At 44.5% G+C, this 25,404-nt stretch overlaps 1 protein-coding gene across 1 annotated transcript; it reads right to left on the reverse strand.

Annotated features, from left to right (window-relative positions):
- Nucleotides 1-68: 68 nt before the first annotated feature.
- Nucleotides 69-25,399, reverse strand: pcsk5a (proprotein convertase subtilisin/kexin type 5a). The gene is made up of 38 exons (XM_012830313.3): nt 24,454-25,399; nt 22,106-22,210; nt 21,679-21,774; nt 21,312-21,446; nt 20,915-20,991; nt 20,564-20,652; nt 20,064-20,236; nt 19,398-19,610; nt 18,528-18,628; nt 17,518-17,621; nt 17,094-17,211; nt 16,624-16,800; nt 15,939-16,075; nt 15,329-15,454; nt 14,601-14,703; nt 14,009-14,199; nt 13,630-13,714; nt 13,150-13,253; nt 12,767-12,893; nt 12,063-12,172; nt 11,471-11,573; nt 11,147-11,283; nt 10,519-10,719; nt 10,011-10,079; nt 9,806-9,848; nt 9,047-9,189; nt 8,303-8,503; nt 7,819-7,902; nt 7,248-7,446; nt 6,684-6,898; nt 5,240-5,482; nt 4,291-4,524; nt 3,788-3,965; nt 3,168-3,385; nt 2,791-2,891; nt 1,682-1,889; nt 780-1,299; nt 69-394 (listed from the first exon to the last, which is right to left on the reverse strand). Exons 1-38 carry the CDS (start codon nt 24,625-24,627, stop codon nt 337-339), a joined length of 5,700 nt encoding a protein of 1,899 aa, XP_012685767.2. The 5' UTR covers nt 24,628-25,399; the 3' UTR covers nt 69-336.
- Nucleotides 25,400-25,404: the final 5 nt, after the last annotated feature.

Genomic DNA, 25,404 nt, shown 5'->3' on the forward strand with positions numbered 1-25,404 from the left:
CTCTTAATCACCAATGATGCACTGTGAGGAATGGTATCCATTTTTTTATTACAATAAACAGACAAAAGGATATGCTCGCACAAAAAAAAAACACTTTTTGACAGCAAACAAAAGCAACATAAATTCTGCCACGTTAGATCATATGAAAAGGTTGGAAACTTTACAGAGGAGCTGTCAGTGTAGCAGCTAGTACATGTATGCTCACACAGAAATAAATGAAACCAATCACAAAGCCAATGCTAAAATGAGTTTTGTGCTGTCCACTTCGGGTGGACTAACGTGTTAAATAAGCTATTGCCTGACGCCATCCTTTAGACGGGCACCGTCCTGGGACTCTCACACCATCTGTGGAGTGGTGGCCTTATCTGGCTGATTGTCAGCGAAAGGATCTGCCCTGCAAAAGGAAGACATTCAACCTATGGTTAGGACAAGAGACTTTCGACGAGAGACGATATGAAGGTCGAGCCTCTACGTAAGTTAGAAAGAAAATTAGGTTAGGCCTGGTTACAGGTTACAGAAGTTAGGCTACGCTACTAAATGGTAATGAGGTAAACTGGGCATGAACATTCAGATTTTTGGATATATGTGTTGCATCAGTATACATTTACTAAAAAAGAAAACACACTAAACATGTCATAAACTGAAGATCCTGTTTTAGGATCTCTATGAAAAAGCCCCTCTGCATTTTCTCCATTTGCTACATGCTTGTGATATGCATTGTATTACTGCCTTCCTTGTTTTGGAGAAATGGCCTGAATGAGTAGTTTTTGTCTGTTTACCGGAATGTGTAGCTCTCATCGTCGTACTCCAGCTCATCCTCGTTATCGTCGTTCAGCTGCCCGTAACGAAACTTCCGGTACACCGTCCCGTCCTGCCCCATGTACACAATATCTTCGTCTTCATCTTCATCGTCATCATCATCCTCTCCGCGGCCTTTCGACCTATCATTTAGGTCCACAAGCTGCTCCTCCCGGAAGCGACCTCCGGACGACCCCCCCTGGAATCCCCCTCCTCCAGTGCTGTAGGACTCAGAGGAGAAGGACGTGGCACCCCCAATGCCACCACCCCCGTAGCGGTTGCTGTTGGACAGCTTCTCGTAGCCGCGACCAGGGACCCTGTCGGGCTTGCTGGGTCCCTTGGCAAGCGAGCGGCGGATGAGGATGGCCACGGCACCCAGGCCCAGCAGCAGCAGGACGCAGGTGGTGATGAAGAGCGCCAGGTTGCCCCGCTCTTCCTCGTCGTCATCGCCATCCTCAGGCTCGTTACGGAAGGCGAAGTTGGTGCTGAGGATGCACTCGCCTGCGGGGTGGAGGGCCAGAGGAGAAGAAGATGATTATGATGACGGAGATGAAGATGGTAATGATAATGAAAATGGTACAGATTACTTTGAGGAGGACAGGATAATAATAGTCAAGTGACAAATAAGTGGCTTCATCTAGCAGACGCTTATCATTATTATTATATTATATATTATCATTATTAAATATGATTATATCCAAAGCAACTTATAATACAGTTCAGACATACAGTACATTTGTCATGAGTGCTTCTTGGGTACTACTCTTGCAGAGGCAGATGTGATGACAGCATATGTCTTGGTTCAGTTGCACCCATTGAAAGAAATAGGTGTTAAATCCGCCCCAAACAAACCTGGCTCCCCCTGTCCAACCCTCTGTCGTACCTTTGGTTTCAGTGCAGTTGCAGCACTCCTGCTGCGGGGGGGCTCCCTCTCCTCCGGCCCCCGAGTGCTCCCTGGTGCAGCAGGGCAGGCAACGGCCCTCCACCGTCAGGATGGACTGACCTGAGCACAGCGTGCAGTTATGGGGGCCCGGCCCCCGACACTCCAGACAGGAGTCATGGCAACTCTCACACCTGTTAGTTAAGTGTTGCTGCTGGCACCAGAGAGGAGAGGTCAAGCACAGGTGGGATTAGGAACATGGTGCAATGATAACCATCATTCAAGCTATTAGTAATACAGTAATAATAATAGTAATAGTAATTGCAGCAATATAGTATATATATATATATATATATATATATATATGTTTATTAGGGCTGTCAACGTTAACGCGTTAATCTATGCGATTAATGCGGCCGCGATTAACGCAATAAAATATTTTATGTTTATTGTTGGGCGGAAAGTCTCTGTTTAAGAGCCAAAATGACGGAACAATCGACAAAACTAAAGTTGTATGTAGCATTTGTCAAGCTGAATTTAGCGATCACAGAAGCACCTTTATGCAAAGCACCCGACAGAAAGCAGTCCCAGGTTAGATGATCGCCAACTCACACTCCACGCCTTCTCTAGGAAAATAACTAGACCATTCCGTAAAAAGGTTACCATTTGGGTTGCCGGTGACTGTCAGCCCATCAACATAGTTGAGGACAGTGGGCTGATTGAAGTGATTCGAATTGCTTCAGGGGAAATTCTTATGATTTACCGTCGAGGGGCACCATTGTGTTTAAAAAAAATACAATTAAACAACAGTGTCTAAAATACACAGTGTCTGAACAGTGATTACCTGTTTATTTATAAGATTTAGTCTTAAGAAGAAAAACAAACTTTTAATCGCGATTTAACCGATTGACAGCCCTAATGTTTATACATAAGTTAATAATACAGTTATAATAAATATTGCCATAGAGGTGTTTTATAAAACCTTCAGCAGCAATCGTATGGCTGCTAACTGCAATAATAGAAGAGGTATTGAGACAATATATCAGGTTTCACTTCATGTTTTACCGTGACCATTGAATGACATACAGCTGGTCATTTTCACCAGTCCTTACCTCTACGACTGGAAATTCTCCCATGATGCACTGTGACACACATGCACCCTCTACAAGAGAGTATCCTATATGACAGGAGTCACATGACTGAGCTCCTTTACCTGTTGAGCAATGATACATAATATAAACATGAAAACATTCAGGTTCAACAGTTAGAAGATTATTCCTGACATGCGCTGAGCCATCTAATCTCAATTAGCTGTGGCTGGGTTTGTGAATTAGAAAATCTAGATTGAAGATTTAGATACTGAATTAAAACAAGCTGAGGAATACTACACTGACAACGTGATACGATACGACACAACACGACACGAGACAACAAGACATGCTGCTATGCTATGCTATGATATGCTATGGTATATTAAGCCATGTCTTACTGAGGCAGGTTTTACAGGAGGGGTGGCAGGGTTCGCAGGTCTTGTGGTGCGTGTCCTCGTAGTGGTCCAGGGGACAGGTGTGCAGACACTGGCCCTGCCTCCTCAGGTACACCTGGCCCTCTCGGCAGCTCAGGCAGCTGTCAGGCCCCGCTTCCAGACACTCTGCGCAGTTCGCGTCGCAGGGCTCGCACGCCCGCGTGGACATGTCACCATAGTGACTGGGAGGGGGTGGGGGGAGAGAATAGTAGAGAGAGCATGTGCATGAGAGGAATATCTTTACTGAAGCAAATCAATACGATGCAGGGCTTGCTGAAACTCTTCTTTTTGAGTCAGCACAACATAATAATGAATAAGAATGGCAATTTCTTTTTTTGTCTTTTGTGGATGCAATCTTTTTCTACTACCTAACCATATGGTCTGTAGGTGCAACTGGTCTTCGCAACTGCCTCTACGGCCCTGTAGGCTACCTCTCTGGTCTCATCTCTCCTTTCTTCTTCCAGTCTCCTGCTGTACTCTCCTTCACTCCACTCGCCTACCCTCTCCTCCTCTCCCCTCTCCTCCCCTCCTCTCCTTCCTGCCTCCTCCTCTCCTCCTTTCTGTGTGAACGGTGTATGAGTTACCTGGAGTGGCAGGTCTCCACACATTCCTTGCTGTCCCTGAAGAGCTCTGGTTTGCAGGCCAGGCACTCATGGCTGTGTCTCCCCACACAGGATAGGCAGGACGGGTGACACGCTTCACAAGTCTGCTGGCTCTGGTCCCTGAAGGACCCCACAGGACAGGCGTCCACACAACTGCCATCTGAGTCGAACATGAATGCAACACTTAAACCAAGAGGGACCTAGTTTCTTCATGATTTAGGCTATTACTAACATGCATTATTGTCATTAATTCAATGATTACATTTACAACGGGACTGTCATAGTATCAAGCATTGACAGAGGTGTCATGAGTATTACTGTTAATAGTAACTTGATAATGTCCTTTTTTTAATCTGCCATTATAAGTTGACATGATATTGCTCTAAATAGGGGTTTGAGTGTTGAGTGTAAATAATGAAATGGGGCGGAACATGAGGGCATTCATAAGAACCGCTGTGATCACTGTATTATGGGATGGAACTCACTCAGCAGGTAATGGTTGGGGCTGCAGCTCAGGCACTGGCTCCTGTCCGGCCCTGAGCACTGCTGGCAGTACTTATGGCACTGGTGGCACTCGCCGTTCTGGTCGGCGTAGTGGCGGGCAGGGCAGGTGGCGAGGGTCGCGCAGCGGGCGTGGGCGTCCAGTCTCAAGCCCTCGGCGCAGCTGGTACAGGAGGTGGCGTGAGGGCCGGAACAGCGGTGACAGGAGGGGTCGCAGTCTGGGTGCCACGCCACGCCAGGCAGAGAGAGGACAGGTAGAGAGAGAGGGAGGAAGGAAGAGGTGAGTGGAGATAGAGGTGGTTTACAATAGCAACACACTGAAGGGGAGTGAAGCTAATAATGGGAATGCTAATGTTATGTTTGTTTGTTAATTTAGTTTCAAAAGTTTGGTTTGAGAAATGTTCAAATATATTTTTACTTTTGAGGGTGAGAAGAGCTGAGCAAGAACAGTCAATGAGAAGAACAGTAGTGGGGCAGACTGAGACTGTAGACTGGATTTCAGCCCAAAGCCCTTTAATTCAGCTAAGGGCCATGATGTGTGCAGTATTTGCCAATGGAAATGATTTGTCAAGCTGCCATTAATAAAGAATCAAGACTGGAGTGGTATGAATAAAACATAGAAGGGAACAGCGAAATGAAGGCTCAAGATGAGAAATGAAAGTCTTTAGGCCCAGTCATAAATATGAATGAGGTGTTTGAAAGAGTTATGAGGGGCTCAGTATTTCTAGTATTTGCCAAGTGTGTAAGCTAAAATACCTAGTCTGTCTGTGAGTGTGTATATGTGTGTTGGAGGATGTGTGTGTGTGTGTGTATTTAAGAATTGCTGTGTGTTTGCAAATTAATACGCAATAAAGTGTGTGTGTGTGTGTGTGTGTGTGTGTGTGTGTGTGTGTGTGTGTGTGTGTGTGTGTGTGTGTGTGTGTGTTTACTCACTCATGCACTCTCCCGTGTGGGCATCTTTGTATGTGCGTTCGGGACACGGGACCACACACTTCCCGTTCTGCAGGCTGGCGTCGGGGTCGGCACACGCGTCACACTCCTCTGCGCCTGGTCCGTCACACAGCTCACAGTCCCCATGGCAACGCCCACACACCCTGCCCTCGGTGTCACCATAGAAACCACCAGGGCACTCCGCTACACAGTGGCTCTCGTGGAGGAGGTGGGACTCCTCGCACTCTTTGGAGACACAATGAAGGATTTAATGTTTGGGCCCCACTTCTCCTTCCACTACTTCTAACAGTGTACGTATGCAAAGTAATACATAACAGTGTACGTATGCAAAGTAATACATAACAGTGTACTTAAGCAAAGTAATACATAACAGTGTACTTAAGCAAAGTAATATATAACAGTGTACTTACGCAAAGTAATATATAATAGTGTGTATCAGTCTTTAACTATATTAATATGCTAATATACTATACTAATAACTGTGCATCGTTACCAGTTACAAACCCTAACCCTGGGGTTAGGCAACCTGTAGGCATGAGCAACTGAGAAGATTATTCCATAAAATAACTCCTCAACCTAAGCTGGGGGTAATCTTAAGTACATGCTAATAAATTAAGTGCATGCTTATATAAACACTACAGTGTACTTTCCTCCTCTTCTCCTCTGCTTGATAACTCTAATCTGTTTATCTGTCTCTCTCTCTCTCTTTCTCTTTCTCTTTCTGCTTCCTTTCCCATTAAGAGGAGCAACTTGTGACCCGTTGAGCCAGTTCTTCCAAAGAATTCATTTTTTTGTTCTCTGTCAGTGAACCAGTCTCTCCCTCCCTCTCGGTGTCAGTACACAGCTGTTTTTCACTCCCTTCCTCATTCTCTCGCTCTCTCTCTCTCGCTCTGTCTTTCTCTCTCTCTCTCTCTCTCTCTCTCTCTCTCTCACTTTATCTCTCTCTCTCTTCCTGGGCCCTGATTTCATTGACCGGCAACTGGCAACGAGCAAAGCAATGACAAAGTCCGCCATACATGAACTTAAGTTAATTTAATAACTTGGCAAAATCATCTTGCTAATTTAATACCGTGAGCAAGATCCTAAGCGCAAACATGTATGGGTCAGGGCAATGCTCCCACACGCCACACAATAGCTTTAGTTCACACGCCATGGACTCCATGACCATGCTTTGCTCGTTACCTGTCAATGAAATTAGTGCCCAGGAAGAAGAAATTAGAGCCCCTCTCTCCATATCAAACTCTCTCTTCCAGTCTCACTCTCCATCTTTACTTTTTCCTTCTCTCCCTCTCTCTGCCTCTCCCTCCCCTCTCTTATCCTAGCCCAAATCCCTTCTTCCTCCCTCTCTCTCCTGCAGTGTTGTAAAGGACTGAATACTGGTTCAATAAACAAACATCTTTCTCTCTCTCTTCTCCCCGTCTCTCACCTGCACACAGGCCGGTGCCGGTGCAGCGGCGGCAGCCGGCGGGGCAGTGTTGGCACTCCCCGTCACGGAGGGTGTGTTCTGGGGGGCAGGTGTCCAGGCACTTGTGCTTGTGGAGGACCAACGGCTCCTGGCAGCGCAGGCAGTGTGTGGCGTTACGCTCGCACGTCAGGCAGCCCTCCACGCAGCTCTCACACACCTGGCCCAGGGGGAAGCCACTGAGGACACACACACACAGAATACATTTTGAAATAGGCTCACGTGACTGCAAACACACACACACTCACACTCACACACACTTTCACACTCACACTCGCGCAGGCACACGCACAGACGCACGCACACACACACACACACAAACACACTCACACAAACTTTCCCAAATATGCAGAAACACACACATTCATGTAAAGGCCTCCTCCACCACACATATTGTATGCAAAACAAAATTCTGCAGAAATGAAGAAGGATATTTTTCCTGTGAAACAGTCACACTCACACACACACACACACACACACACACACACACACACACACAAATACCACACACGGGTGCTCCTCCCTGACCTGGTGCACTGCTGAACACACTGGCTGTTCTGCAGGTAGAGCTGCTTCCTGCGTGTGGACTGGCAGCGCTGGCACTGCTGCAGGCTGGCACACTGGGCACACCCCGCCGAACACACCTCACACACTCCGCTCGCACGACTCCCAAAGCGACCCGCCGGGCAGCGCAACACACACGTCTGGTCGGTGGTCAGGTATCGGCCTGGTGGAGGAGGAGATGGGATAGAGGGAGAAAGAGAGGGGTGAGAGTAAGATTTAGGTTTAAGTTTAGTTAAGTAGAGGTTTAGTTGAGAGAGAGAGAGAATGGAGAGAGAGGGAGAAAGAGAGTGAGTAAGATTAATTGAGAGAGAGGGAGAGAGAAAAAGACAAAGAGAAGGTGAGCAAGGATAGATGTGAGAGAGAAGTGAAGGTGAGACAAAGCTGCTGATATAAACGTGTAGATCCATGAATGTATGAATGACAGGGTGAATGAGTGAGTTATGAGTGCTGTACAAGACAAGGAATAAAAGACATGAACACAACGAACACAACGTCGAACAGAAATAAAAGTGCGGAGGAGAGAGGCGCACCCCACCTTTGACACAGGAGACACAGTCACTCTTCAGGGGCCCAGCGCAGGACTCACAGCTGGAGTGGCAGGCCTTGCATTCGCCCTCATCTACAGCACAGCACAGGACTCGCACATCAGCACATCAAATATGGACGATTCAAACTGGGAACACACTCACACCTGGTGAACACACTCACACCTAGTGAGTTAGTCATGAAAAAGGGATTTATTTATAGAACTTTATTTATTTATTTTTAGGCTTGACTTGTCTTGACATGGGCCACGATTTTGAGTTTGAAATGCTGTAATATCACTATTCAGGTATGTGTTTATAGAAAAGGAACCAATTTCTTAATTGGCATAATGATAATTCTTAATTTCACAAGTAAGTTTGTGTTTTGGGATAAAGTACCGTTGTGCTCAATTATGCAGTTTCGTTAATCTTACTGGTGAAGTGTCTTTGTGGGACAGAGCACAGTTCTTCATCTGCGTGTGTTGTTAATCTCACCGGTGGGGTATGTCTTTGATGGACAGGAGTCCTGGTCGGGGCCACACTCCCCGTCCTGCAGCTTGTCTCCCTCCTGACAGCTGTCACACTCATCGTCCTCGGGGCCGCTGCACGTGCGGCACATCTCGTCGCACTCCTCGCACTCCTGTGAGTCCTCGTTGCCGTAGAAACCCTCCGGACAGTCCTGCACACACTTTCCATCTGGAATGCAGGCCACACACGCGGTGGGCTTCAGTGAACTTCAGCGGTGAGTCCGTAAGAAAACAGAGGCAAACACCAGCAAGCACTCCAGAGGGGGACGTAAATGTGCCCCGACCACAAGCACAATGGGATTCATTCTGACTGGTGTTGCCAGGGGAGACTAGCTGGCACTTCTCATTTTTATTTCAGCAAACTAAATTAATCAAGCCCAGGACAGTACATGACTACAGGCGAGCTGTGTTTGTTACACACACACTCATAGACACAGACACAGACACACACTCATACAAAAACAAATATACACACTCATACACACACACACACACACACACACACACACACACACACACACACAGCCTACAGTGACCTGACAGGAAAGCACATAAAGACAGAAGCCATTTCCATTTATTTCACACAGACACAGAGCTACACCCCACCCCTCACCCCAAACACACACACACACACACACACACACACACATACATACACACACACAGCACACACACACAGGGATACACAGACTCAAAGTGAACCCACACTGACCTAAGAGGAAGAGGTCTGTCTCACACCAGTAGCACTCGTGTTCGTCACAGCTGACGCAGTTGGAGTCGCAGGCCATACACGTCATGTCCTCCTCCACTGGGTAGGTCTTCGCTGGGCAATGCTTATAGCAGCCCTCCTCATACCTCAACACAGGGGCAGGGAACAGAGGGATGCTCTAAGAGTGGGCTAGCCGAACTATAGTCACACTTACACACTAGCACACACATAAAACACACAACAAAAGTACACAAACAAACCCACTCAGATGCACAAAACTCATAAATACAAACTCAAGCTCTTTCAAACCTAACCCTAACCCTAGGTATTTTTTAACACACAATTATAGCACAGTACAGATTTTACCCAACCATAAGAGAAAAGCTCGCTGGTGCACATCTAAAATTAACTAAAGTATAACTAAAACAACTATATTCCTGGCTGTAGGAAATATTTAACAACAACAAACAACAAATTACTCTGGACAGTGTTCTGTCTGCGTCATGAGGAAATCACTGCCCTGTGGAAAACAAGTGCTATTCCAAGTGTTGGTTGATTATCCACAGTATACACAACCTCTTCTGTGGAAGTATCACTGGTCAGGGTGTGTGCCTCCAATTGTTTTCTGTATGTGTGTGTGTGTGTGTGTGTGTGTCTGTGTGTGTGTGTCTGTGAATGTGTTTGTGTGTCAGCGTGTGAATTATTCTGGTCGACCCCTGTGGACACCCGCATAAATCCCACTGACTCCAGGCTGCTCCTTACTTGTAGTAGCCCTCGATGCAGGACATGCAGTGCTTGGGGTTGTCTGGAGGAGAAAGAGAATGAGGACAAGCTCACAGGTACAGTTTCATGCGCCGGGCAGTACATGGAGAGAGGGCTGTAGATGGTGTGAGTGGTCTGTGTGTGTGAGTGGTGGGTGTGTGTTTGTGTGTGTGTGTGTGTGTGTGAGTGAGTGAGAGGAACTTACATAAGACACACTTCATGCAGCCCTCTTCGCATGGCATGCAGTCATCGTAGTCGGGGTCCTCGACTTCTCCTGTACACACATATTCAGCAAAAGACAAGGAGGTAGGGCGTGAATGACAGAAAGAGAGAAAGAGAGAGAGTTGGGGGGGGGGGGGGGTAAGCCTAACTAACAGGATGATGAAACCCATCCCAGAGTAGAGCCAGGTGTAAAATGTAATCTCATACTGTTAAGTAAGACTCCACACTGTGCAGCTGTACAGTCCAGTGTTATAACTATCCTGTATTTTGAGACACAGTAGTACGGCCTATATGACACACTTCTTTTGACTCACTGACATCCTGTGAAAGTGTCTCTGAGGGCGTTTCTAGATTCTGTGTGTATACTTTCTAGGCGTGTGCTCTCTCTGACTGTCTCTCACTCCATCAGCCGCCCACGTCATCTGAAGCGCCTGTATCACACTGGAGACTGTTACTGACTAAAAAGCTCAGAGCGGGGAAGAGGCCCTGACCTTCCCCACACTCCAGACGCGTGCAGACCCCGTGGTTGAGGTAGTAGGGCGGGCTGCACTTGAGGCAGCGGCTGGCGGAGCTGCAGAGCTGGCACTGCTCGGGGCACGCCTCGCACGTCTTCTGCTGTGTGTGGAAGTGAGCCTCCGGGCACGAGTCCACACACTGACCCTGGAACAGGTAGCGGTCCGTCCCGAACTTGTCTGTGACAGTGAAGCAGAGTTTAGATGGATATATACTGTCCAGAAAAAAGGGGTGAAACACAGTGTGTGTGACATGAATGGCTCTAATGTATAACAGAGAAGGACAGCTGATATTAACACGAAGACGAAGAACGTGACGATCCCATATAAACACATTCACAGTCTTTCCCATATTTATAATCTGATTCAATGAAAAAGTGTGGGATATTGATGTACAAACCACACTAACTGACAGGTTGATTCTCTGACTCAAATTATTTGAGCAGTTCAGCCAAAAAGCTAAATTTGTATAATTGACGAGGGGTGAATTTGACTAATCTAAGCTAACTTGTGATGTATTGCATTCAACAGGCTACTTTATGATAAATGGTATTTAGGCTATGAAACAATGGCTTAAATGAGGGATGATAAAAAGTTGTCAGCTCACCTGTGTCACAGCTGGAGCAGTTGGCAGGCCCACGGTCCACACACTCGGCACAGGTGTGGTCACAGAGGTGGCACTGCCCAGCGGCCTGGTACCTCCCAGAAGGGCAACTGGCCACACACTGGCCCTCGTCCAGGAACCTGGCCAAGATATAGAGCTGTTTTAAACGGGTCAGCATAGTATTGGATCTTCATGGCCGCATGCCATTACATCCCATTGTGTTCACAACACTATATTACACATACTCTCCTTCACACATATTCCATAATTGGGGAAAGAAATACTTAAGTTTTGTAAAAATGTTTGTGTTTTTGTGTGTGTTCTCACAGAGGTGGAGAGCAGTTGATGCAGTCGTTGTTCCTGGGTCCTCTACACTTGTGACAGGTGCCATCACAGGCATGACAGTTCCCCTGGTCGTCCTGGTACTCTCCTGTCACACAGACAAACACAGGACACAAATGAAACACAGAAAACAGGTGGACGGTAGTGATTAATACATCATGATGGGACATCACACTGATAACCTTACATACTACCCTAGCAAGTTCAACTCACACTATTCTTTTATTGCCTTGTGCATATAAATTAATATTATATATCGCAGACTATGGACATAAAAAACAGAGGTTTTATTACACATACTATTCATAGCATATCACATTTCTCTAGGTTCCATTTATTTCTTGAGATACATGCTGGTCTACTAGAGTTAGTTGCCAGATGACCTCTGCTGGTCATTCACAGTATTGCACTAACAAAGACTGGGACTTCCCTCATATGCATGACACGCTGAGGTTAACGATGACCTCATCTAGTCCAGTATAATTATACTAGAGAAAAACCTGATCTTATCAAACACATAACATCTGCAACAGATATTCAGAACATAAAGTCAAGTACATTATAGCTGCAGACGTACCATCTTTACACTCTGTCACACACACTCTATCCTGTAAAGTGTGTCCTTCAACACAACTGCTGCAGTTGCCCCTGCCATCACCCACACACGCGAGACAGCTGGCATCACACCTGGCATCACACACACATAGACACAGACAGACACACAGACAGACAGACACACACACACACACAGACAGACAAACACACACACACACACACACACACACACACACACACACACACACACACACACACTCACACGAAGAGTACAAGCAGCTTAAGTGAGAGAACAACATGCAGGCCAAACATAAACCAATCTAACTGTGAAAGAACTGATACACAGAGAACCTGACAAAGTGATGTGCATTTGAAACATTCTTAGGTGAAGCTGGTATAATTGCATGTTAGATCTTTCTCTTTCAACAGACTACTGTAGACTGAGATCAAATACACAAGCAATAGGTACTCCCTAAGTATTGTTTATTTGGAGAGAATGTATTGTACTTGAGATTATAGCACCCATGCACACACACACACACACACACACACACACACACACACACACACACACACACACACACACACACACACACACACACACACACACACACACACTCTTTCATAATCAGTCAACTTGTATAAGGAAACACATTTTCTGAATAGTGAAACATATTTAAGCAGTTCAACATTTCCTTATGTGCGTTCCAGTTCAAGGATACATACCTCCTGCATATTTTGCTGTCAGAACCTTGCTGAGTTGCATAGAAGCCTTGGCTGCAGGAGGACACACACTTCCACTCCTCTATGACGTAACCCTCTGCACAGTGCTTACAAGCCTCTACACCTGCACCTGGGGACATACACACACACAAACACACACACATACACACACACACACACACACACACACACACACACACACACACACACACACACACACACACATACCACACCTGTAACCTCATCCCCGGTGCAAACACATGTACACATATTGTGCAAATACAAGCACCGATCCTCAATGACTTTGACAATACAAAGGCTCTCAGTTGATTCACTGCTCGCCTCATAGTAAATCTCTGTGTGTGGCCCGGTCTGCAGTACTCTACCTGCACAGGTGGCACAGGCCGCGTGGCAGGGCTCACAGGTGCCCTGCTGTTCACTGAGGTAGGTGCCCGCAGCACAGGTCCTCTGGCACTTATTACCCACCAAACTGAGAAAGGAGGGAGAGAAAGAGAGAGAGAAAGGAGGGAGGGAGAGAGAGGGAGAGAGATAGTGTGTGTGTGTGTGTGTGTGTGTGTGTGGGGGGGGGGGGGTTAGAGATGGAGAGAAATAAAGAAGTTTAAATGCTTTAAGACTTTTGTTCGCATAGGGAAGCCATGGTATATTGTGTCAATGTCAGGCTATATCACCTGTAAGAAGGTGTATTGTTGTATTTCTGCTGTATTGTGTTGTATTTATAAACCAGTATCATGGCATGAATTGTTTTCTTGGGTGAGAATTCAGTTCCTCTTTAGAAGCTTGCCCTGTAATCTACTGTATGACTTCAGGCTATTGTATTCTTGGAGGAGAAACCTGATGCCTCTTACCTGTGGCCCTCCATGCACTCTGTGCAGATGGTGGAGGCTGTGCATCGCATGCAGTTTTCACTGCATTTCCTGCACACATTCCCAACTGCCAACAAGTAAACGACATGGCTCAATATGATTGTTCTTTTGACGAAGTAGACTGACCAAAATCCACCACTAAATAACAGCATATAAAATGTTCCTAGATAATGAAACACTAAAGGTAATAGTCATTGAAATGTCTACTTCAAAAGTATCATCCTAAACATTAGAGATGGCAGTGCATGGCTTGGTACCTCATCCATGAGAAAACTACATTATATCAAGCAAATAAAGTATACTGATTCCGATACATACTACACATAGTGAATAAAATAGGTTTCTATTCATGCACACTTGCCATGCTCCACGTAGTAGCCGTCTTCACAGCTGGTCATGCAGGAGCTTGTGTCCTCGTTGAAGTGGTGTGAGGGCTTACAGGAAGTGCACTGATTACTGCGGCTGCCTTCACACGTCTCACAGGAAGAGTAGCACTTCTTACACCGCTTCCTGTCCCCCCAGAAACCCTTGGGACAGCCGGACACACAGGTCCTGGATGGGGTAGGATTGGGAGGTATGGGGTAGGATGGGGTAGGATGGGGAGGTATGGGGTAGGATGGGGAGATATGGATCAGTGTTTCAGCCACTGAGTCTCAAAGTCAAAAGGAATTGCTCTGATTGCATAAAATCACATATGAAGGGAGTTATGGTCAGTGCTGCACCTGCTGAGTCTGAGTCTGACAGACAACATATCACTCTGATTGTATAAAATCACATATTTGATCTAGTCATTGGGTTGGCAAATGTTTGATGGTTGAGAGGCATTTAAGGATATGTATCTTACAATAAACACACCCATTACCATGATAATTAGACAGAATACATGTCTTTATGTTAGTAAGTAAACAATGGCTCCTTTATGTATTTTCAAAAACTGCTTTCTGTTTTCCAACCTTGTGTTGTTCTTGAACTTGAGAAAGAAGTGAAGACAGGCAACACACTGGTCAGCCCCGGGTCCTTCGCAGCCATCCTCACTGCACTCGGGATCACAGGGGCCTTAAAGGAGACATGCAGAAACACGACATGACCCACACACACCACCTCCCACTAACACACTTTTAAAGAGCCAAGACAGGGCAGATTAGGACAAGCCTGTGAATAAGTACATCAGATATCAGATATCAAAATTCATAAAGGAGCCATTAATTAGGCTTTTAACTATGTTTTATTATAGGCTGTTTTAACTATGTTTTTTTTTTTTTAACTATGTTTTTACTGTAGCACTCTGAGATTCAGACGAATATAGAGTGCGCTATAAATTAAATGAATTATTATTATTAGGGTTCCTCCGTCAGGTACAGTGTAGGAAGGAGCTCAGGCACAACCACAGAGATTCAGCTGGTATGTTAAAGACCAAAATCCAGGGGTAAGACACAGATAAAACCCAAACAGCAACTGTCTCTGCCGCAGCAAGAGTCTGATCCTAAGCTGGCGTGGAGCTGAGGGGCCAAATCAGAATCCCTCCTAGTACACTACTTTCTATGAAAGGCTTGTCTAAACATGATATCTACACATGGCCAACTCTGTCATCTGCACAAATGAATAGGTGCATAGTGCACACATGGTGCCCTGAAACACAGTAAAGACACTCAGGCGTGGTTTGGTTTAATATGGTGCTTACCGGTGTATTCTTCTGGGATGTTATCATCGATGGCCGCATCAACCGAGCGAGCCTGTACATGTCGCGGTGATGGGTTTGGGTGCACAGTAGTGCCATAAAGCACCAGATACCATTCGATCAGTTTGGCTGCAGAAGACACACCAAAAACAAGAAAGGACAAAACACTTTATCCAGTTCAAATGATTTGATCCACATTTCAGATTTGTCTTAAATGTCAAGAAAGTTGAGCTGTTAATTCATTACATTTGGGCTTAATGGGCCCTCCATGCCCTACATTGCATATTGTGATTTACACGGCATACTTCATAAGAGTGCTTATCTTTACTTCCTACTATATAGTTGAAGAGTTGGTGGTTAATCACTTTCTAGTCAATGATTCAAGTCAATGATTTTATTTTCTGTTTCTTTATGTGTTGGGGACTAAATAGTTCACCGCAAAAAGTGGTGGGGACATGTGTAAATCATACCTACAAACACATGAATAAAATATAGAATTGTTATCGAAATATTTGTCTCTTCATCTCCCTTGCAGTAGTTGGCAGTAGAAGAGTCCCACCCTGGAAACAGAGATGAAGGGAAAGGCAAAGAAACCTGCGTCTACTCCTCCCACCTGCGTGTCTGTATGGCCTCTTCCTGCTGGGAGTGTCCCGAATCTCCAGGGTCCACTCTCCAGACGGCGTCTCCCCCCAGCAGTGCGTGGTCATGAACTTCCACCTCCTGAAGCCCTCGGCGGAGTAGTCATTCTCCCTGGAACAGGACAGGACAAAGCCCAGTCAGCAAGGAGGCCGCTGCTAATGCTGAGGCTGCAATGACTCCCCCAGACACGGGCCATAACTCTTTTGAACGGGAGACACCTTCTCCCTCCTCTTAGTCAGTCAGAGGGGATACGAGATGATTCTACCAGTGACTGCCGACGCTGGATCCTAACTTTGTTGTTTTGTATTACAATAGAATTGCAAAATCTTGTCAAAATGGGTTTCAAATATGGGGTATAATACATTTAATGAATTATGCACATGAGACATAAGACAATAATGTCTTTGTTTCTATTCAACCCAACAGCTTGAAAACACTGGGGTATGATATAATACTACCTATGGAGCCTGTGCACACGAGGAACAATAAAGCTGCTCATATGTATATTGGTCCTTCAGGAGGAGAGACAGGAAAACAAGCGGACAAATCCAGACTGATGAAGACTACGCAGCAATAACATTTCTGAATAAGGACAAAACAACTCAAAGGAAATGAAAAGATATTGAAAAAACAGAAAACAGTGACTGTGGCCCCCGGACCTTGTTATGAGGAGCTGTGACCGGGTCCCCGAGGGTGAGGTGAGGGTGACGGAGAGGTCACCGCGGCGAGGGTGCAACAGGGTCACACTTATGGCCACGTGCTCCAGGTACGCCACGTGCTTGTTACAGCCTGATGAGGTGTGTGTAGACCTGAGCACCCGGTCAGCACGGATCTCCCTGTAGCAACATGGTGAAAGCATACGTTTCTAAAAGGGTGAAATATGAATGGACCAAATGGAAGTCATAAAAATATAAAGTATAGTAGTTTAGAGAATTCCCTCTCACTGTGTGTATGTGTGTGTGTTGGTGTGTGACATGTGTGTGCGCATGTGCATGTGTGCGTTGGTGTGTGAATGTATATGTGCATATATTATTTGTGTGTGCGCGCACATGAGTGTGTGTGTGTGTGTGTGTGTGTGTGTGTGTGTGTGTGTGTGTGTGTGTGTGTGTGTGTGTGTGTTACCTATTACCTATTGCCGTAAACGATATTGTCCACACACACACGATGAGGGGGCGCATGTGTCCATCTCTCAGCCTCTGTTACCATGGCTTCAGCATCCATCAGACCAAAACCATACAGGTGACTGACTGCAAATGAATGAATGAATGAATGAATGAATGAATGAATGAACGAATTAAACTATATACAATATACAATACAGTAGAATTAAAACTTTAACATTAAGTTCATTCTGTGACTAAATGTATTTGATCAGTAAATCCAGTGCTGTTTGCATGCCTCAGTGCTTCCGTGATTTGTGTTCTTCACTTTTCCAATCACTGGCTATGATTATATGACATGATCACACTTAAAAAACAAAACATCAGAGCAGTACCCCAGTAGCTACTTCTCTCAGTATTTCTACAATAGATTAGAATAGAACTGGACTCTACCGTCATGCCCAGCTCCATTGGTCTGCCAGTCAGGAGCGCTCAGGTGACCTCGTCGTGACGTCTTCACAATGATGTGCTGCACGTCCCTCCATGTTAACAGTGGGCTAAGGACAAATCAGGAGAGACGCAAAGGTCAAACAGGTGAAAGAGAAAGAGACAGCAGCACAATACATTACATGCCACTTACATCTGAGAATCACAAGTAGTATATATATAAATAGGCATAACAGACAGATCATGAAAATAATATCCTATCTTGTTCGAACTTTACAGCGTCATCAAGTTGAGGCGCTCAGTTAAGGTTTAGTCTGTGGCGATATTAGCAGCAAAATTGGGAATTTGCTGTGCACAAATAGGCCTAGGCCTACTGCAATTAAGTTCCTTTGTTTCAAAACTCTTTTGAACTAAAAATGCTCTGTGTGGTTTTATGTTGTTTTCTAGTGCACAAATACAATTTTGATGCAATATCTAGAGTTAGATTTTCTTGTATTCATTTCTAGGCTTCCACCTGTAGCAGGTGCTGATGTTGCTTTTTGTGACACATAACAATCGCTTATTAATTAGAATTAATGGATTATAGATTCAATTAGCCTAATGGAATATAGATTAGCTAAAATAAGCGGGGTGTCTGTTGGGCCCCGACCTGTTACAAATACGAAAAGTTGAGCCTCGGAGTCGAAAAGGTTGGGAACCCCTGCTCTATATTACACTATACTATAGATACTTTACTATACAATAGATACTTTACCATTCATTATTCAAATCTTCATTGCATCTGAGATGCACAAGTATACTTATACTTACTATATTAAAATCTCCATAGTATCCTTTGGATGCATATTGCCCAATTATTTGCACAATGAGAAGATATATATTGTAGATATATATTGTAGTGCCACCTCAGCATATTGTAGTCACTTGACAACAACTCATCATCATGTAGTTTCAAACAGATTATCCGTAGAACTTGTAACCATTAGATAAGCAGGTTAAGAAGTAAAGAAGGTTACTTGGCTTCTAGGGTAAGAGCGATGATTCCGGCTGCCATGGGTGCAGAAGCGGATGTTCCGGAATGTTCCTCAGTGCAGCGCTGCCTCAGGTCAGTAGTCACCTACCACAGCGCACACAGATTGAGCATAACACACGAACAAGCACACATAAACATAATGCAGTCTATGCCTGGCAGGAAGGCTTGTTGACCATTGAGCTGAGGTAAATGAGGAAAGGCTGTTGTCAGTAGGTACGTTGTTATTTAGGTCAGGGAATTTTTTTTTAAATGTCTGTTTGAGTGTTGGATGTGTTAAAGCAGCAATAAGGAGTTATGTTCCAAAACTAGCATGCTAACTACCTAAAAGGCATGCAAAAACCTTGCAAACACCACCAACAGCCAAGTTGATACTGATAGAAGCTTGCCAACACACTAACTGCTGTTTTTTGGCAGTATAGCAGGCAATGTCATGCTGTGAAAGCTTTTCTTTCATTTTTGCAAGTTGTTCCAGCCAGGAAACAGAACTGCATAGTGCATATCCTGGATGGCTAGTGGTAAAGACACAGGTGTTTATCTGTTCTTCACAAGACCATATGCTATCAAAATGAATTTGAGGATGATAGCAAAACTAGTTTTATAACTAAAATAGCCTAAAAAAACCATACCTCAAAAAGTGTCAAATTGTTGCATAGTGTTACTTTAAGGTTTACTTTGTGTGTGTGTGTGTGTGTGTGTGTGTGTGTGTGTGTGTGTGTGTGTGTGTGTGTGTGTGTGTGTGTGTGTGTGTGTGTGTGTGTGTGTGTGTGTGTGTGTGTGTGAAAGAGAGAGAGAGAGAGAGAGAGAGAAACAGAAAGTGAGAGAGAGAGAGAAAGAGAGGTATAGAGGGCCTCACTATGCCGATGCTGTTGGCCTCCCCGCTGCTATAGGTGGTGGCCAGCGTGGAGGCACACTCCTCCAGGTACCAGGGCTTCCTGCCACTCTGGGTGGTGCTGCTCACTGAGATGGTGTAGATGCTGTTGGTGTAGCCATCACACGAGCAGTGGTCTTTGTTCCGCCCACCGTTTCCAGAGGCCCAGACAAAGATGGAACCCCTTCCTTTTCTGCCCTGTGCTCACACCACAGTGAGAGGGGGGTTAAGTGACAGAGGGGCTTTTATTTCCTCCATGAGCACAGGACAATCTACCATCATTCTGGAGTGAATTATCTGGTCTTGATATGAAATGAAATAATTTGTAACAATTTGTAATAATTCGTAATAATTCTTGCAGTATATGCCTATATTGCACTACAATAATTTGGGGGTTTTCAGAGAGAACCCATATAGTTTTAAACTGCATGAAATAGTAAGTAAAGAGTCAAATTCCCTCACAAAATGGCTGCCACACAAATATAAGATATTCACACAAATACAAATATTCTTATGTCTAAAGGCCTCTAATTATTGAAATGACTGAACTATATACTGAACTGTAGTTTCTCCACTTAGCTATAAGCAACAGTCAACACACCTCTTCCACCATTTTACATACACAGGGCAAACAACGACAAACAATCTCACTTTGCGGATCCCGTTCTCCAGGGCTAGTCGGGCCAGGCTGCCGGGCCCGTCCACAGTCCTGCCGTCATCGTCGGGACCCCAGCTGGAGCTGTAGATGTCTATGTACTGCGGACGGAAGCTCAGAGACTGGGCCTCCAGCATGTCCGACATGTCACCATCCAGCATGCGGATACCTGTGGACACACACAGAATACCGAGTATTTATTGGACTCTGTCGTTCATTCATGTCAAATGTTCACAGCATTTTTTGTGGAGAATCGATCAATCAGTAGTATTTCATTATTGTTGTTGCTGTTGTTGTTGTTAATAATAATACTTATCATCATCATCATCCCTGGAAGTGTTGGATTATAAACAAATAAAGTTGTCAGCTGAGCTGTAAATTTTCAGTTGAGTTGAATTAGGCTCGATTGAGGATGATGAAGGACAAAGAGAGGATACCACAGTGTCTTCAACAGAGGTGAAGAGGGGGATAAAAAAGGACGATGACAGGAACTGACCTCCTATCTTGGCGTTGTAGGCGACCCCAACCATACAGAGGGAATTATTTGCAGCTGCTGCAACAACGCCTGCACATCTTGTCCCGTGTCTGTAAACAAGCAAGGAACAATTATTTTGTGATGAATAACTGAATTTCAGCTTTTCAAAATGTTCTTCTTGCCACAAACTAGCTTAGTACAGACAAACTATTGGTGTGATTATACAATGCTTATAGCAGGAGATTACAACTTAAAACGTAAACAATGAATATAGGGAGATGCAGGGGTTGTGTGTCTGGCTGCACTAGCCTAGCCACTAAAAACACGTGACAGACAAATGTAAAACAGATGTGGTTAAAGGATGATACTGACTTGTTCTCATCAGTGACATCATATCGGGGACTTGGGTCAGGATCGTCCCGATTGAAGTCCCAGCTGGCCCGGGGGTCCTTAAGGACAAACAGAGGAACCCATGTTACCACACTTCATGTTCCACCGCATAGATTTTTCTGTATGAAGAGTGTGTGAAGAGGTGTGAAGCTTGAAAACTAACGAAGGGACAGAACTGTGTTTAGACCATAGCCTGTTGGCTGAACCTAGGGGTTCATGGATAGGTTTAAAATCTGGAGTAGATGTCGGTAAGAGTCCCCAAAGGGGTCAGAGACTGGAAGAAGTGGGACGTTTTTGTGAAGTTTGCTATCGGATTATGAATTTAAGCTTTGAATATTTTTTCTCCAAAGTTGTGCTAATTGTTTGACGCTACACTCACGTAATTGTGCTTGAGGTCAGGGTGAACTTTTTCTATGCCGTCGTCCAGGATGGAGACCACAACACCTTTGCCTGTGTAGCCTCTGTTCCAGGCACCCTTAATGTTCATGTCTGTCAGGCAGTTCTGATCACAGTGCTGTGAAGGAAGAGAACAAACAAATAATGACTCCTACCATTCTCTTCTCCCTCCATTCACTCTCTAAAATTTCTCATAAGCACAGACAACAAACTTCTTAAAAAAAATGTGAGATTAAGATATGCAATACAAGGTGTACAATACATCATGAATAGTACATTCAACAGCAGAGGAAAGAAAATTGTATTCTCGTATATTTTGGGTGTGGCTGGAATTTCAACAGGGCACTTACTATGTACCACATTTTATCCCATTTAGGGTCATTGAAGCTGATGGTGTCATCTCGTTTTGTCCTGTGATGAACAACCTGCTGTTGGGCCCACTCCACCTGCACATGGACAAACAGGAAGTATCACCACATAGAACAGGAAGTGACATCACTATACCCATACCACAGACCCATTGTGGACCCATTCATTGACTGTGCCCTTTTCCAGTAGGTCATTTATTAAACAAAGGCCACACTCGATGAATAATTTACAGAAGATGATGTGTTTGTGTTGACTTTTCACACACTTCAATGGTGATCTGGTCCAGTGGTCCACATATCTGTTGTATGCCGGTGCTTGTGGGTGTGGTGTGTGTTTGTGAATAGTGTTGGGTGACTCATTAAGTATGAACGAAAGGTCTCAGTGATGGGGCAGATGAGATCCTCTTACATTGCTCTCCATGGCGATGAGGCTGTGGTTGCCCAGGATGGAGGCCGTGGAGCGCTTCATGATCCTCGGATGGAGGAAGTGGTAGTGGTCCTGCAGGTCTCCAATCTACAGTGGCCCAAGAGAGAAACACGTTTATTACAGGAAACACGCTGTTGATGGACCCCCGCATACATCCCGTCTACGTGCGACTGGCTGCCGCTGTGTAAATTATGCACCTGTCACTGACGTCTGCCATTGACACTGGGGCGTGGGGGTTACCTTACACCCCTGATATGCTTACCTGGAAACATGAGCCAAACCTACTGCTCAGATAGCAGCTGACTCTGGGATGGATCTGGGCCAAGTCTGGCAGACCCGCGCCACACCCGGGCCAGGTCTGTGCCAAACTCAGCTGGTGCCTGGGTGGAGCATTAGGGTTTAATCCCCTCTGGCTGATCTCTACTCTCTGACACCCATGTGTCATGATGTTAGGATGTCAACTCAAATCAAGACAGCAAACCTCATGCTAAAAAGCCCAGTGGAAACAGTACATTTTGCCAAACCGCAACCTATAATCAAATATAGACGTAAAACCACACAATAGGTATTTGCTAAAAACCCAAAATGATGCAACAGGGTTTTTGTAATAGCTTTCTGGCCTGTATAAAGGAGCGTATTCCTTTCATCTCTTTGCCCAGTGTTCTTGCCAGTGGATCAGCAGAACAGTTTCCAGGAACAAAGCATGACATCACTTTTGAACCATAAGAGTTAGAACTGTTTTAAGTTTGAAAAAAGAAAAGAAAGTCAAAAAAGAAAAAATAGTGTTTTTATTTGGAGAGAGGGGGGCCAATAAACCGTGCATTAGACAGACTGTTCCACTGAACTGGGGCACTTGCAGAGCGCAGCAAGGGCTTCTTCAGGGCTCAGCTTCCACCTTTACACACATGCATTATGCACAAGAGAGCCACATAGCAGAACAGCCGGTGCCCTGTTGATGTGCTAACTGGTGCTGTTTGGTCAAAGTAACCAAGAGTCCTATTTGAACCCTCCAGTGGAATAAGGCCAAAATGGTCCACAAATTAAAGTGTGCTTGAAATCTATGTAAAGTCATATTAATGGCATTGCATTGCTCAATTTTAATCAACCACAGTGAAATTGAGATGGCTTTCACAATTAAAATGTGGTGCACCAGTCAAAACCACCTTGAGGTTTGAGGTTACCTGACACAATAATTGAAGCCATTCAGCCTTGTAAAAAACAATAGTCAATTTTTGCAAGGTTACAATTGACTTAATCATCTTTGAGTTATGTGTACACTTATCAGAGATATCAGAAAAGTAAAAGATGTACAGGTACTCAAAGGTATCACTGCAATGCAAGCATAGACTTAAAGAAAACTACTGCTTCTGGCACTCAAAACACATAGATGGACCATTTGGACATTTGGCAAAAGTTTGAAAACTCCTTTGTGAGATCCTTTGTGAAATCTATTACTTACATCAGCCTACGTGGTCATGGGCACTTTCTGTTCAAGAATATATAATATTGCCTCTCTACATCCATACTGGAAATGTATCGAGAGCAGAGATGTTTTCATACAAAATGTAATCTGCTCTAGAGGTGGCCCCAGGCTTCTTAATCCTGCCTGAGTTGGACCACACCACTTCCTGGAATTTCACATTCGAGACCATCAGTGATTTAGAGCTACAATACATCGCCCATAAAGGGGCAAAAGCCCATGGCTGCCCAGTACATTCCATGACTTCAGTTCTTGCTACATAGATGTTGTTGCTATTTTTAGAAGAAGTAAAACAGTTGGAACTGTCACAAAGTTAAAGGCAAAACAATCCAGACAGATTTAATCATTTGATATCTTCAGGGTATGCTCTGGCTGCATTTTTCTATGATGGAAAAGCTGTCTGGCAATGAGTCTAATTATAGTTTATAAAAGCAAATGTTTTAGATCACAAACATTACATAGGCCTAGGAGACATATCTGAGAATTATTCTTGGTCGAGCACGAACCGCTATATACGTGTAAGTTTGTGTAAGTTTTCATGATGTAGCTTTCTATCTGGGGCTACTTATAGCCTAGGCTATTGTCGTTACAGAACGGAGTCTTGCCTTCAGAAATATATATCTTACATGGAATTATCATGAATCGTGACGTTCTGCCGATTAATTATTCAAGAACAGAGACAATTTAATAATTTCATTAAAATGCAAAGTTAGTCATTCAATCTTGATTCAATAATTGTCAAAATAAAAGAAAACATATATGCGACAAAGCAAACAAATCTGAGACATATCGTTACACAGCTTTACTCAAGATAAACCCAAATGTAGGCATCAAAATCAATTGTACATACCTGACCCATATTAAGGAATCCGTATTTTTCCGCTATGAAGTTTGCCGCCTCGGGACCCCCTGTTATTTTCACTGCCCAACGATTTGTAAATACTCGCGTTTGACCCGGTGTCAGTAAGAATCCCAGCATTAGAACACAAATTTGCAGAAGTCTATTGAACCTGCATCTCGACATCTTGTTCAAACACGACTCAAGTCCGATAACGTAACTCAGCTGAAAGACAGGCAAATGTGCATGTCAAAAAAGCACTGTGAACAACTTTATTAAAAGAAACGTGTTGCGCCTGAAGTAAAGGTGGAAAAAAAACTATAAAGTATTCTTCTTCATAATTTTCATGGACTACAAGCTCGTCGTCGCGGCAGCTTCCCTGTAAGTGTCGACTGTCGCCAGGTATCAAATGACCATTTCGTTAAGATTAGAGGTTCTGTTTACAACCTATAAGGTGATAGAGATGCACAGGTAGCCTCAGCCACGTAACTGCGGGTGTATTTAACCCATTTTCAGACTGCCTAATCTAGAGTGAATTTGTTTATCAGACACATTTCTTCTAACCTTGAGACACAAGAGCCTGATAAAGAGGGCGCCCCAAATTTCTTTTCCTTTTCTTTTTTTTAAAAGAGACTTACACCAATGGAAGGGAAGGGAGGGGTGGGAGAGGGACCATCCCATATAAAAAGAGTGTAAGCTAAGACAGTAGTCATAGTTACAGCTAAAATTCAGTTATGGTATAAACGAAGTTATTAAACAAAACATTTTATCATTAACTTTGTACCCTCGTAAATGTCACTGAGAGAGGGTGGCCAGGAATGAGATGAACCGGAGTTCAAGGGGCTATTCATACATGTTGGCAGTTACAGTATTGAGATTTTGGTTTTGGCGCCGCCTAGAGCTCCCTGGCATCCATTTGTTTCAAGGAATATACCAATTACCAGTCTGTCCATCACCCCCAAC

Source organism: Clupea harengus, chromosome 12, assembly GCF_900700415.2.
Source record: "Clupea harengus chromosome 12, Ch_v2.0.2, whole genome shotgun sequence".
Taxonomy (NCBI): domain Eukaryota; kingdom Metazoa; phylum Chordata; class Actinopteri; order Clupeiformes; family Clupeidae; genus Clupea; species Clupea harengus.

What these genes read in the sequence shown, in the direction of transcription:
- pcsk5a (XM_012830313.3), bottom strand. Translation starts at nt 24,627, where the DNA reads ATGTCGAGATGCAGGTTCAATAGACTTCTGCAAATTTGTGTTCTAATG. An exon ending in CTCCTGTAAAACCTGCCTCA is followed by an intron (nt 2,892 to 3,167) that starts GTAAGACATGGC and finishes ATTGCTCAACAG; the next exon opens with GTAAAGGAGCTCAGTCATGT. An exon ending in GATGAGAGCTACACATTCCG is followed by an intron (nt 395 to 779) that starts GTAAACAGACAA and finishes TTCCTTTTGCAG; the next exon opens with GGCAGATCCTTTCGCTGACA.